Source organism: Pongo pygmaeus, chromosome 4 (genome assembly GCF_028885625.2).
Source record: "Pongo pygmaeus isolate AG05252 chromosome 4, NHGRI_mPonPyg2-v2.0_pri, whole genome shotgun sequence".
Lineage (NCBI taxonomy): Eukaryota > Metazoa > Chordata > Mammalia > Primates > Hominidae > Pongo > Pongo pygmaeus.
Genome location: NC_072377.2, coordinates 14082547 through 14096611, shown reverse-complemented (window position 1 = coordinate 14096611; position 14065 = coordinate 14082547). Strand labels below are relative to the sequence as shown.

Here is a 14065-nt window from a genome sequence, read left to right as displayed (position 1 = left end):
TGAGAAAACCATGATTCTAAGGTTGGCATATAGGTATAACATAAAGGTAATGCATTATTCTTTTATATCATTTTTTATTCAATCAAAGATTATATGGCTGCTCCATTTTGCTGGTAGTAAAACAGTGTTTCTGAAAGCAGGAAGAACATAAAGTCATTAGGGTGAAGAGAGTGGGGGAAGGACAGTGTGCCCAAACTGTAGTCATTTCCCCAGAAAAATGTCACAGCTCTAGATGTCAGTAGGTTGTCTTACAACTGAATTTCACATATGGTTTAAATGTGAATCCTGCCTCCAGATGATTCATCTGTTTAAAGACCTTTAATTTGCTGGCTTAGTATCATGGGACTTTACCCACTAAAAGGACTTGTGTCTTGCCTTTATGATGAAAAGTTTAACTCTGATATTCAGCCCAGGTTGACTCCTTAAGGGCTTTTCCAAATAAGCTGTGGAGTAGCAATAGCCTTGGGTTTATAATAGAATGTAAGATACTTTCTCCTTCATTCTGCAGAAGGAGTGTTAAAAACTTATGGAGTAACTACCTCCAAGTCCACTTAGGTACTGTGGAATCATGAAAACAACCAGATTCAATGATTCATTGAGAAAAGAAAAATGAGTTTCACAATTCGGGGCACTGAGATCACCTTTCCTTTCAGTTTTTCTTCTCAGTTTCATTACTTTTATCCTGCCCAGCTGCATTGTCAAAGGGTTGCCTTATTTAAGGACAGTGTGGAAAGAAATGTTTGAGTAGTCTCTTTCTTATCTTTTTCCACAGAAAGCTATATTTGCTTCAATGCTGAAATTCAAGTAACTCTTTTTTGTAACTTTATCTTCATCCTAGCTTCTCTGATCCCTGGACTTACCACAGCCATGGCGTCATACCTGTTCTCCTTACATTTCTTCTTGTATACTCTAGTCCACTCTGCACACGCTAGAAGAAATGCAAAGATGGTGCCATTCATTGGCTTTTCAAGTCCTGCAGTATCTTCCCATGGCCCTTATAGTGCCCGGGTCCTAAACAAAGTTTAGAAAGCCCGTTGGATAAATGTTCTCTCCTCTCAAGTTCTTATTCTCCTTTTAGAATCCTTTTTGTGATTTTCAACCTGACAACTTTCTGGGAAGCATATTAGTAGATCTACAATGTAGGTACATTCAATCCCATTCCCCACAGGCAGCATCAGGCTATATGCGTTTCTTATTCTCTGCATTTTGGCTGAGTGTGACTGTCCACATCTGTGCATGCCTGATTGCAAAAATGCTGCACTGTCCAAGTGTGTCTCCTGAGAGGTATACATTTGTGTCTTAAAAATCCTCAACTGGCCAGGCGCGGTGGCTCACACCTGTAATCCCAGCACTTTGGGAGGCTGAGGCAGGTGGATCACGAGGTCAGGAGTTCAAGACCAGCCTGGCCAACATGGTGAAACCCCATTTCTGCTAAAAATACAAAAATTAGCCAGGCATGGTGGCGGCACCTGTAATGCCAGCTACTTGGGAGGCTGAGGCAGGAGAATCGCTTGAACTTGGAAAGTGGAGCTTGCAGTGAGCTGAGATTGTGCCACTGCACCCAGCCTAGGTGCCAGGGTGAGACTCCATCTCAAAAAACAAATACTCAACAAAGGGAGGTTGGCACAGGTGTGCAGGTTATTTGTTCATTTTCTCCCCCATTGAAAGGCTGAATCTGTTGCATTGGGACCACATATTGTTATGAACAAGTTCTGCAGAGTTGTGTGAAGAGCAGTGTATGAAAATGCAGCACTCCACAGTGGGGTGTTGGCTTTCTTTAAAGGCTGGCAGGCTGTGCAGAAGCCTGGCTTGCCACATCTGAATGAACTCTTACATCAGTTATTATGGGTGTCCTCCTGTCCCTAGCCAGTGACTTGCTCTTTGCTGCTTCATGGTCTCTGCATATGTTTCTTCTGCATAGAATGCACATGCTCTGACCCACTTAGCTGTCCTCTTTGCCTCAATAAATCCCACTCATCATCCAACCAACAGCTTAAATGCTTCTTTCACAAGGGAGCCTTCTCTGACATATTCCTGCAAGATTAATCAGTTTCATACTTTCATGTCACCCTGCAAGTCATAAATCCTTCAAACTAGTTATTTTGCTATTACTTGCTCAATGTATGTCTCATCCTGGCATGGAGGTTGGGGGCAAGCTTCATAAGGGCTGGGCCATTTGTTCACTGATCTGTTCCTAAAACCTGTTGCACTGCCTGGGACAGAGGAGAGGGTCATGGACCAAAGTTTATATCTGTTGCATGAGGTGAATTATCTAACATGGTTTGTTAGTTTGTGCATTGCTATAAATAAATACCTGAGACTGGGTAATTTATAAAGAAAAGAGGTTTAATTGGCTCATGGTTCTGCAGGTTGTACAGGAAGCGTGGGGCTGGCATCTGCTCAGCTTCTGGTGAGGCTTCAGGAAACTTTCAATCATGGTGGAAGGTGAAGGAAGAGCTGGCATGTCATATGGCAAGGGCCAGAGCAAGAGAGTGGGGAGATGCTGCATACTTTTAAACAACCAGATCTGGGAAGAACTCACTCACTATCATGAGTACAGCACCAAGCCATTCATGAGGGACTCGCCTCTATGACCCAAACACCTCCCACCAGGCGCCACTTTCATCACTGGGGATTACATTTCAACATGAGATTTGAAGGGGGCAAACATTCAAACTATGTTATTCCTCCCATGGCCCCTCAAATCTCATGTCCTTCTTACATTGCAAAATACAATCATCTCTTCCTAACCATCCCCCAAAATCTTAACTTGTTACAGCATCAAGTCCAAAGTCATAAGTCTCTCTGAGACTCATCTCCTCCCACCTGTGAGCCTGTAAAATCAAAACAAATTCTTTACTCCCAAGATACAATGGTAGTAAGGCATCGGGTAAATATTACCATTCCAGAAGGGAGAAATTGGCCAAAAGAAAGGAATAGTTGGCCCTATGCAATTCTGAAACACAGCAGGGAAGTCCTTAAATCTTGAATCTCCAAAATAATTTCCTTTGACTCCGTGTCATGCATCCAGGGCACACTGGTGCAAGGGATGGGCTCCCAAGACTTTGAGAAGGTGGGGAGACTGAGTAATGCCTGGAATTATTGTCCTGCTGGCTGGTGAGATAATGCATGGAGTTGGGTTGAAGTTGAAGAAAAGAAGATGAAGAAATGTACTCTTTCTAATGCATGCATGTGTGGTTTCAGATCCTTGCCTACCGCAGTGGGGCCTTCCCTGGGATTGCTGAGCATCCTTGCATGTTACATATTTGCCCCAAAGACTCATTACAACCCTTAGGCTTGGAGCCAATTTGAACCATGATTGTGACCCTATTTAAGAATGTCCCTGCCCAGGAACTGGAATTATGACCAAAGGTCCTTTCTCCAGATATAAGTGAAGCAGCCTTCCCTGTTGTTATCTATTCCAGAGGTTGGTAAACTAGGGCCTGCCAACAACATTTGGCCCACTGTTGGCTTATGCTCAGCTGGTGACTTAAGAATTATATTTTTAAATGCCTGAAAAAAATCACCAGAAGACTAATATTTTGTGATAAGTGAAGATTGTATAACATTCACATTTCAGTGTCTCTAACAATTTATTGGAATATAGCCATGCTTTTTATTTGTGTGCCTACGACTGCTTTTGTGCAACAATGGCAGAGTTGAATAGTTGCAATAGAAATGATTTGGCCACCAAAGTCTAAAATATTTACCATCTGGCCCCTTAGTATTCTAGCATGTTAGCTCATGGCTTGGATGGTAATACCTGAACCGGGTCAATGCTTAGTTATATGGCAGAATTGGCCACGTTGAGCCCCATGCTACCCTGAGGTAGAAAGTACTTGAATCTTGATGAGTTGCACTATGGAGATGCCACAGCGATGGCGGAACATGTGGCTGAGAAACAGCTGCAGCTGTGGAATGCCTCAGTGTCCAGCCTTTGAAGTCTTTCCTGATCAAGGACTCCCTGCTTCAGTGACTGTGACTGAATGTGTACGTGGAGTAGACATTTGGGGAAGTCAAAGAACATATCAGGCAAACTTATTAAACACCTGCCAGAGGCTGTAGAAAAATATGTAGGCTTTTACATACAAGTTAGAGATTTAGATATTGGATCTGCCCAACCTAGAAAAAGTATTGAGAGGTATGAAAATAAATAGCATCCTGTGCCTCAAATTCAACTGGACTGAAATTCACCTCCTCAAAACCTGCCAGGCACTGAACTAATAAAGAGGAAGGTCAGAAGGGGTGAGTCTCTCTGTGAGTGAGGGGCCCAGGTGCTGTTTCATCATTTCATTGCCAGTGGCCTAGTCCTGTCAAAGAGGGCCCGACCACCATTTCTTGTTCCTTTGGGAAACCAGGTAGAGGTCTTTACCCAAAGCCATCTAGAAAGAGTTGCCAAGGCAGAAATCCTGTGTATTCTACAAAGTTGGCATGCCTCTTAATCTGCCATTGGTATGGGGGAATGGACATTATGAGGAGGATTATGACTTTAGAAGAACGAGAAGAGATCCACAGTAAAATGATCCAGCTGTTTCTGAATTAGCTGGTATGAGTTAGGGAATGTGAACACTCCTCTTTTTGTGTTTTGCACTCTCATGAGGAAGATGGACATTCCATGACGACCAATTTTCAGACACTCTTTACCTGGCTACGTGAATGATGAAGCTTGTTTGAGAAGTCTCCACACACCAGGTGGAATCAGAAAGTAGGACCAAGCCAGTCGTTCAACAGTCTAGACTCATGTGGCACCCATTTTACCTCTCTTACCAAGCTACCAAAGGACATTGTAAGCCAGGAGATTCCTCTGTGGTGGCCACTTCTCTCTCACTGTAACCCACAAAGAGGGCAAACACAAGTGGGAAACGTCGCACCAATTTGTAGGCTCAGATGCTTGGGGTACATTTTGAAGATGAATAGGGGATAGCAAGATATCAGAGATGAGGGAGGAGCCCACATTACTGGCTGAAAATCAAACTCTGATATTTTAAAGTCAAGGATAATGACTGAACCAGCTCTGGCTCCCCTTTGGTCCAGGTCTATCTGAAACCTGTCTGATTCAAGGGAAGCTCCATCTGAAGCTGTTTTGTGTTTCTCTGGGAATTGGAGTGGGGAGGCTCACCTGCCTAGCCCTTGGGAGAGTTACAGGTCATGTTGCACCCACGCGTAAGTTATGTGAAAATGATTATTGTGGGCAATGCTACTGGGGAAAGAAACTTGGGTTTTACCCATCTAAGGTGGAAGAAGACCATCAGAACAGGAGGAAAAATGTTTTGGAGGGAATTTAATGGTTTAGAAGGCAGAGAATATAGACTAAGGGTCATATTCATAATACCATTTGTTGAAAAATAAATTATAACTCTTTTACCTCATTTGAAAAAGGACTTTGTTGTTACCAGAATTTTTTTCTATGGTTGTAATAAAGTTGACAAAATCTGTGATATTTCGAGTATGGATTTCATTCAAAACAAAATTAACAGTAAAGGGATGAGCCAAATATGGGAAGGAATGACGACAATGATGAGGAGAGAGATTATGGATTAAATCTTTAAAAACTCATTCATTCATTCAACAAGTATCCAATATATTTCATAAAAGTAGTCACTCAATAATTATCTATTTAATCAGTACCCATTACATTCCAGGTATTGTGTTGCTTACTTGATTATTTAAATGCATATATATTTGCCTTAGAGCATCCTAAACAATAGTTTCCAAGTATTTTTATTTTCTGGTCTAGCAGGAAGCAAGCATTATATTGAAATGGGTTTCAAACCAGGAGTCATACAACTTTGGTTCTTTTGACTGTCTGATTTTGTACTGGGTAAGCAACACAGTCTTCCCACCTATAGAATGGAGATATAAACAAACAAATATGAAAAAACAGTCTCTACTCTGTTTCCCTGACAGGGTTACTGTGGACATCATTGAGATAATTACAAAAATGAATTTTGGAAACCACACTACATTATCTACATGAAAGAGTTGGAATGACTTTTGCTGACTTGTATACTGTTTTTGGCAGGCCCGCAAGTACGTCGTGGACTCCATGGGAGAAAAATATGCCGAAGGTGTTATTCTAGACTTGGAGAAGACGTGGGAGGAATCTGATCCACGGACGCCACTCATCTGTCTCCTGTCTATGGGCTCAGACCCCACAGATTCCATCATTGCCTTGGGGAAGAGATTAAAAATAGAAACCCGTTATGTGTCCATGGGCCAGGGCCAGGAGGTCCATGCTCGGAAGCTCTTGCAGCAGACCATGGCGAACGTAAGGCTGAATGTCTATTTTTGTGCCATGCTGTTCATATTACAGGTTATGGAATAGCAATGCAGAAGAAAAATATAAATCATTAGGAGTTTAAATTTACATGCTGCTTGCTGTTTACTAAACAGCATTTTTTAAAAATTTAAGCTAACATTAAAACTTTTGAGGCAATGTGGCAAATAAATCAACTACCCAAGGATAGCAAAGTGGATGGTCTACTCAGTAAGATGAAAACAAAACATTTAATGCAGAGAATGGAATCCCAAAGAAATGGGATTCTGTGGGTGAAGATGGAACATCAGAGTTCTCACCTAAGAAGTTTAGATCACCTGGGTGCGATGCCTCACAACTGTAATCTCAGCACTTTGGGAGGCCGAGGCTAAGGATTGCTTGAGCTCAGGAGTCCAAGACCAGCTTGGGCAACATAGCCCCCATCTTTACAAAAAAAAAAATTAACTGGACGTGGTAGCCTGTGCCTGTGGTCCCATCTACTTTGGAGTCCGAGGTGGGAGGATCACTTGATCTGGGAAGGTAGAGGCAGCAGTCACTGCAGTCCAGCCTGGGTGACAGAACAAGACACTTTCTCAAAAACCAAAACAAAGCAAAATACAAAAGAAGGAAATTCAGGTCAGAGTTCACTTCTATGCTGGATAAAAGAGAGAAACTGAAGTCTTTTTGTAGTTGCTGTGTTTTATATTGAATTTCCTTTTTGTTTTGAATTGTGGACGGTGTCAATTGAAATTTTCAAAGGGTAAAGTTTAGATAACTTATTCAGCAGTACTGTAAATTTCTGAAGAAAGTATAAGGGAAATGTGAAATCTCTAAATTATCAGTTTTACGTGTAACTCTGCTAAGACTTTAGATCTAGTGCTTGTTTTTTTGTTTTTGTTTTTTTTCTTTTTGAAAGATAACTCATGCAGCTCTAGTCAGTGATCTAAGACGGGTTATAGAAAAACACCTCAAGATTATGATCTGGATCTTGTAAATGATTTTAGCAAAAATATTTTATAGATTAGATATTGAGGAAATTATTGTTACATGACCCCCAATTTTGCCTGTGTTGCATTACACAAAGACCTTCCTATACTTATGGTATAATTCAGGCAAAAGATATGGCTTATTATTTTCTAAGGCTCTTGCTCTTCTTAGTGTGGTCAGATTCCCAGGGAAGGTTCTTCCACATTCTAAAGGGTGTATGCTCTGTTGCCAGGATTCTGAGAACTAGTGGGAGGCAGGAAGTAGCAGGTCTCAAAATTCAGCAGGCAATCATTCTTTCACCTGGTTTCAATGTGATACCTATTCCCTCAATGTGCTGGTATCCTCCAATCTAGACCCTGTTTTGCCTTCTGTAGAAAATCAACTTCTCATTTTTCATTAAGGCAGGCAGAATTTGGGGAGTTATGTGGTATAAATCAGGTTGCATCTCAGCTTTCCCTAAATGCTAGCTTAGGATTCAACTTTCTTGAACCTCTTTTAAATGTTAGTGATAATGCCTTCACTCTCTCTGTCATTGTCCTTAAGAGTTCATGCCTTTAAAAATTTTCTTCATTGTAGTTTTAATGGAATTTGGGGAGGGATCTGAGTTAAATGGATGTTTTCAATCAGCCATCTTTACTTGGAAGTCCTTTTATGTTTAACTTTGATTATATTCATGATTGCGACCATATAGTATTGGTACAATTGCATACTAGTGTATACTGGAACAAATGCATGGACTAAAAAAAAAAATAGCTTATCTCAATTAAACATTTTTGTTTTCTTAGATTTGACCTAGATTAATTTAAAATGGTTAGTGTTTTTCTATTAAATTTTGATTACTTAATTTCTAAAGAATGTAGTAATTCAGAATTTGGGTGAAACACAAAACCACCTAATTTCCGTTTACTGCTGTTGACTTAGGGAGGATGGGCACTTCTGCAGAACTGCCATCTGGGACTTGATTTCATGGATGAGCTGATGGACATAATCATAGAAACTGAGCTTGTACATGACGCATTCCGCCTCTGGATGACCACCGAGGTTCATAAGCAGTTTCCCATTACACTTCTTCAGATGTCCATTAAATTTGCCAACGATCCTCCACAGGGCCTCCGGGCAGGACTGAAAAGAACATATGGTGGTGAGTCCAGAAATACTTCCAAGTCTACAGGAGTTTTCTGTACTTAAATTGTTTTCCTAAAAAAATTATATAAGGATTAGCTAGGATACAGTTATAGCAAATAGTACTACTGTTTAACCTGATGGGGAGGTGGTGGTCCTCTTTTGTGAATATGTCCCGGCAGTGTGAAAGAATCAGAGCTCATGATTCCCACCTTCTAGTTTCCTATTTTCCCAGTACTGCCTTATTTAAGCCCATGCTGTTCTCCAGCTAGACATAATTAATATCAAAAATGAACAATTTTGTCATTTATGGTCTTTAGGCTCCATACTTAAAGTAGTACAGTAGTCTCTTCCAAGAGGAGAGTCTGAATTAAAGTCATGCCTGCCTGCCTTTCATTAGGGCCATATGTCAGAAGGTAGCTAAGTTAAAAATCCAGTGGCAGCAAACTCAGGCCCAAATGCCCCCATCATGACTGGGGCTGAGGTCGCTCTCTTGGCCATTGCTTCCTCTGCTTCATAGCTTTATGTATGGGGCTTGCGGTCATGAAAAGAACATGGAACTTTCAGTCAGAAATCCTGATTCTGGCCCTTGCTGTTGACAATTACTTTGTTCTCTTGGGTGTGAGTCATTCAATCTGAGTTTCAATTTTCTCATATATAAAATAGGGACAAGAGAATCTCTCCAGGAGAATTGAAATAAGTTGTAACTAAAATCATGTATTTGATAACCATAATAAATATAATTATTGTATTTCAATCTGGAAAAACTGCAAAGAGACTTTTGGGGAGTTGCTAACAAGACTGAAATTCCTGCCAATCTATAAGATAATGTGGGGATAAAAGAGAGGTGGAAGGATAATGGCGGTAAAAAGTAAATAAATAAGTCTAATTATATATACAATATAGTATATGCATATGTATCAATCATTATTAATTGGAGCATGTACTCAGGTGCAAAGGGCTTCTATATACACCATCTTAATTAATATAAAATTAGTTAAAAGTATATGCCCTAAGTATATGCTCAAAACAACAGTAATAATAATAGAGTAGTAGTTATAGTAATAGTGGCAGAATTTATTTAACTGTCATTACCCTTCCATCTTGATTTTACCCCCACATGATCTTGTTAGACTGGCAGGAACTTGACCCATGTTAGCAAGCTCCTCCCCCCCCCAAAGTCTCTTTGAAGATTTTTCAGAGAGAAATGGCCTCTGGACACCCAAAAGTTAAATTATTATTATCACATGAGTGTCATAAAAATAATCCAAAGTAAGTGAATTTTAATATCAGGGATTTACAAAAATGATTACTTATAAAAGTAGTAGAAAATAAAGACATTTGAGAGATGATAAATTTTTCACTCAACTGACCACAACAGGTGTGAGCCAAGACCTGCTGGACGTGAGCTCTGGGTCCCAGTGGAAGCCCATGCTGTACGCAGTGGCTTTCCTGCACTCCACTGTCCAGGAGAGGCGCAAGTTCGGTGCCCTGGGGTGGAATATCCCCTACGAATTTAACCAAGCGGACTTTAATGCCACTGTGCAGTTCATCCAAAACCACTTGGATGACATGGATGTCAAAAAGGTACTGCTGTGCATGCTGCCTTGTGCCCCTGGTGGCTGTGGGCTTGGGCCATCAAGCTCACGGGACCTCCTAGCTTTGGGGTAAATTATCTAAGAGAATTTGCTGTGCTTGCAAAGTCATCTTTAAGTCATAGCAATTTGGGTCACACTTGCCTCTTGATTTCAGGAAAAATTGGTCAAATTTTGATTATTATTTTATTTCTCAAAAGCGAGTTGACATTCCAAAGAAGATAGCCTCAAGGGTCCTGTTCTCAGGGGGTGTGGGGCGGGGGAGGCTTGTTCTTCAAAATCCTAGAAAATGAAAATGGCAGTCCAGATCAGTTTGAAGTGTGTGCTTTCTGAAGAACTGCCTCAATACCCTCAAAAAGCAAACACTATTTTCTATTTATATTGAAGTATGAAAACATATGAATGCATCAAGGAAGTCTATTTCAAATCATGGACATGAGCATTGAGTAACTACTCTTCTTTACCTTTTTACTTTTCTTTCTTCACTTTCGCTTTGCAGTACTGATGAAGAATGACTGACTGAATGATGTTGACAGTGAATACATGGGTGTGACTTGGCAGGGAAATAATAATGCAACGGTAGTCAGTTCTACATAATTATTCTATAAATTTTCCCAGGGCGTCTCCTGGACCACCATCCGCTACATGATAGGAGAGATTCAATATGGAGGTAGAGTCACTGACGACTATGATAAGAGATTGTTGAACACATTTGCTAAGGTTTGGTTCAGTGAAAATATGTTTGGACCAGATTTCAGTTTTTGCCAAGGATACAATATTCCAAAATGCAGCACAGTGGATGACTATCTTCAGTATATCCAGGTTTGTCAACTTCAGAATTTTATGCATAGAGCAAATATCTGTAGCCATTTGAGTTTTGGGTATTAATCGCACTGTCTATATTGCTTTTACAATACATTTTAATGGTGATATATACTAATGCTTTTGCTGTGAAGGATTTCTTCATATTTTTATACTCAATGGATGATTAAAATGTTTATGTTTGTTCTGAGTGTGTGTTTTGTGTGAATCGTGTTTCCATCCCCCCTCTTTTTTAATGCCCCAGGGAGGAATTTTCTTTGAGGAAGATGATAGATTAGGCAGATTTAGAACTAGGAGACCTACACAAATCACCTGGAGTTCTCTGTCTGTGAAACTTCGGCTGCCACCAGCAGTAGGGCAAAGGCAGCTTCTAGACCCAATTTGTTCTGTTTTCTAATCCATTTGACAAATCCCATGACATCTGTTCCTTAACCCTGGCCTAATGAACAGCCTATGGATATGTCCAGGAAGCTGCTTTGTGTAAGAGTTTCCTCTAAGACAGGGTTTCTCAACCTTGGCACTATTGATATTCAGGGTTGGATCATTCTCTGTTGTGGGGGGCTGGCCTGTGCTGTTTAGCAGCATCCGTGGCTGTTTAGCAGCATCCCTGGCCTCTATCCATGGGATGCCAATAATAACCCCATACCCAATTGTAAGAACCAGAAATGTCTCCTGAAATTACCAAATGTCCTCTGGGGGGCAAAATTGTCCCTTGTTGAGAAGCACTGACATAAGAAGGAATAGGTAGATTTCTACAGGCAGTTTGGGAATAGGTGGGGAAAAAATTCTGATTTTCAAGGTGACTGCGTCTCTCTATACCTAAAATTCATTATATCGTTATTTAGCAGTCTTTTTGGTCTCTATCTAAGATTTATCTCAGAGTAAACAAACTAAAACATAACAGCCCCAGAGGGCTAAATTTATCATGTTGTTTTGATATATAAATGTAATGAGTTTATCATATATTACCACCTCTGCACTTTCATTAATTCAAATCAGCAAATATATTTGTCTTACTGTACTGCATGTATCTTTAAATCATCAGCACTGAATAAGAAAAATGGCCATGAAGGTATACATTTAGGGGTGCCTGTACATATATTTTTATATACACCCCATCTCACAGTGCATTTGAGGTAGCTCATAAGAAGACATCATGCAAGAGGGAATAAAATGAGGGAGAAGAAGGGAGGGAAATATGAGTATGACTCATATTAAATAATTAAGGATAAGATTCATACATAGAAATATGTGTCAAATTGTCCGTAAATTTTCCTTTTTTTCAAACGGCTGGGGGATCTTTTTGCCTGCTTCTCCTGCTTCTGCCTGTGTCCCACACCATCGCTGTCTCTGTTTTTCTCTCTGACTCTGTTGCTTTCTCAGTTTCTCTCTTTTCCTAGTCTCTGTCTTTTTCCCTGGGAGGGTACGACTCCCACGTGCTGCCTTTATTTGGACCACGATTACTAAAGCTGTCATTTCCTGGTATCTTCTAAACATAATAACCATTAGTTATACAACATTGATTTGGACAACTGGTTTGAAGTCTGTTAGACTGTCAGAAAGCAAAACACCAATCCACAGCTCCCTTTCTATCTCACATATTGTATAACAAGACAGTCTCTCTTGATTAAATTTTGTTTGAGGTGCAGACTGTAAAGAGCCATGAGCCTACTGTCTGTTTCTCAATGTTAATTGTTTTTTTTAAAGGAAACTTTTTATTCTTTTCTGGAGAAATTATTGAGGTTTGTAGCTTGACACCAATAAGACTTAAGTAAATGCATATCCTCATAAAAGCATTTTTGTTTCCTAAAATAGTGTAATTTAGACGGTGCTTATGTTGGCAGTCTGTGCTTATCTAGGGTGTTTGTTGTTCAGAGTTTGCCTGCCTACGACAGCCCTGAGGTGTTTGGGCTGCACCCCAATGCTGACATCACCTACCAGAGCAAGCTGGCCAAGGAAGTGCTGGACACCATCCTAGGCATCCAACCCAAGGACAGCTCTGGTGGAGGGGATGAGACCCGGGAGGCGGTGGTGGCCCGGCTGGCTGATGATATGCTGGAGAAGCTGCCCCCAGACTATGTCCCCTTTGAAGTGAGTTGATGAAATCCTGACAAAATGTCAGCTGGGGTTGCATATCTTCGGTTGGGAGAGTGAGGAAGAAGAAAGGAGGGCAAAAAGTAATTTTCCTGAAAATAAAAAACATTCTTTTAAAAACCAGCTTCTTAAAGAACCAGAAAAAGAAGTTTTTGCATCCATGAATGTAATGTAATCTTTTCAATATATAAACCATAAGGAAACTTGTTGAGAATGTTAATACTTACGATTGATTTACAAGTGTGTACTGATGGATTAGAACTGCTTTTCTGAACCTTCCCTGAGGTACTTTACATTGCCATTTGTTCAAAATAAAGCGAAGTATTATTAAAACACCTGATTATTTAAAAAATACATTTTATGTAGTTTAATGCACACCTTAAAATTCAGACCTTCTTTATTTCAGAGAGTCTACATTTATATCATTACCTCTGCAGCTTCTTCATCTCATTAGTTTTGAAAATTGATATTTTTTAGTATGTAAGTAGTTTCTAAGCAAATTTATGATGATGAAAGTTAATTTTTTGACATCTTTTTAAATTGAATTAATTTAAAAAAGTTTTTTTCATGAGTTGTTGGGGTACAGGTGGTATTTGGTTACATGAGTAAGTTCTTTAGTGGTGATTTGTGAGATATTGGTGCACCCATCACCTAAGCAGTATGCAGTGCACTATATTTGTAATCTTTTATTCCTCACCCCCCTCACACTCTTATCCCCAAGTCCCCAAAGTCCATTGTATCGTCCTTATGCCTTTGCGTCCTCATAGCTTAGCTCCGACATATCAGTGAGAACATATGATGTTTGGTTTTCCATTCCTGAGTTACTTCACTTAGGATAATAGTCTTCAATCTCATCCAGATCGCTGCAAATGCTGTTAATTCATTCCTTTTTATGGCTGAGTAGTATTCCATCATACATACATACATATATATATATGTTGGTGTGTGTATATATATATATATATATATACCACAGTTTCTTTATACATTCGTTAATTGATGGGTTGGTTCCACGATTTTGCAGTTGTGAATTGTGCTGCTGTAAACATGCATGTGCAAGTATCTTTTTTGTAGAATGACTTCTTTTCTTCTGGATAGATACCCAGTAGTGGGATTGCTGGATCAAATGGTAGTTCTACTTTTTAAAGGAATCTTCACACTGTTTTCCATAGTGGCTGTACTAGTTTAC

General features: G+C 40.0%; 1 protein-coding gene across 1 annotated transcript in view; it reads left to right on the top strand.

The window, feature by feature from the left end:
* The window catches only part of DNAH5 (dynein axonemal heavy chain 5), a 328461-nt gene that overhangs the window by 289580 nt on the left and 24816 nt on the right, over positions 1-14065 (top strand). Inside the window, exons 71-75 of the mRNA XM_063664667.1 lie at positions 6023-6268; positions 8165-8384; positions 9747-9952; positions 10579-10782; positions 12658-12873. Of these exons, the coding sequence (XP_063520737.1) occupies positions 6023-6268; positions 8165-8384; positions 9747-9952; positions 10579-10782; positions 12658-12873 (1092 nt within the window). The remainder of the gene's footprint in view (positions 1-6022; positions 6269-8164; positions 8385-9746; positions 9953-10578; positions 10783-12657; positions 12874-14065) is intronic.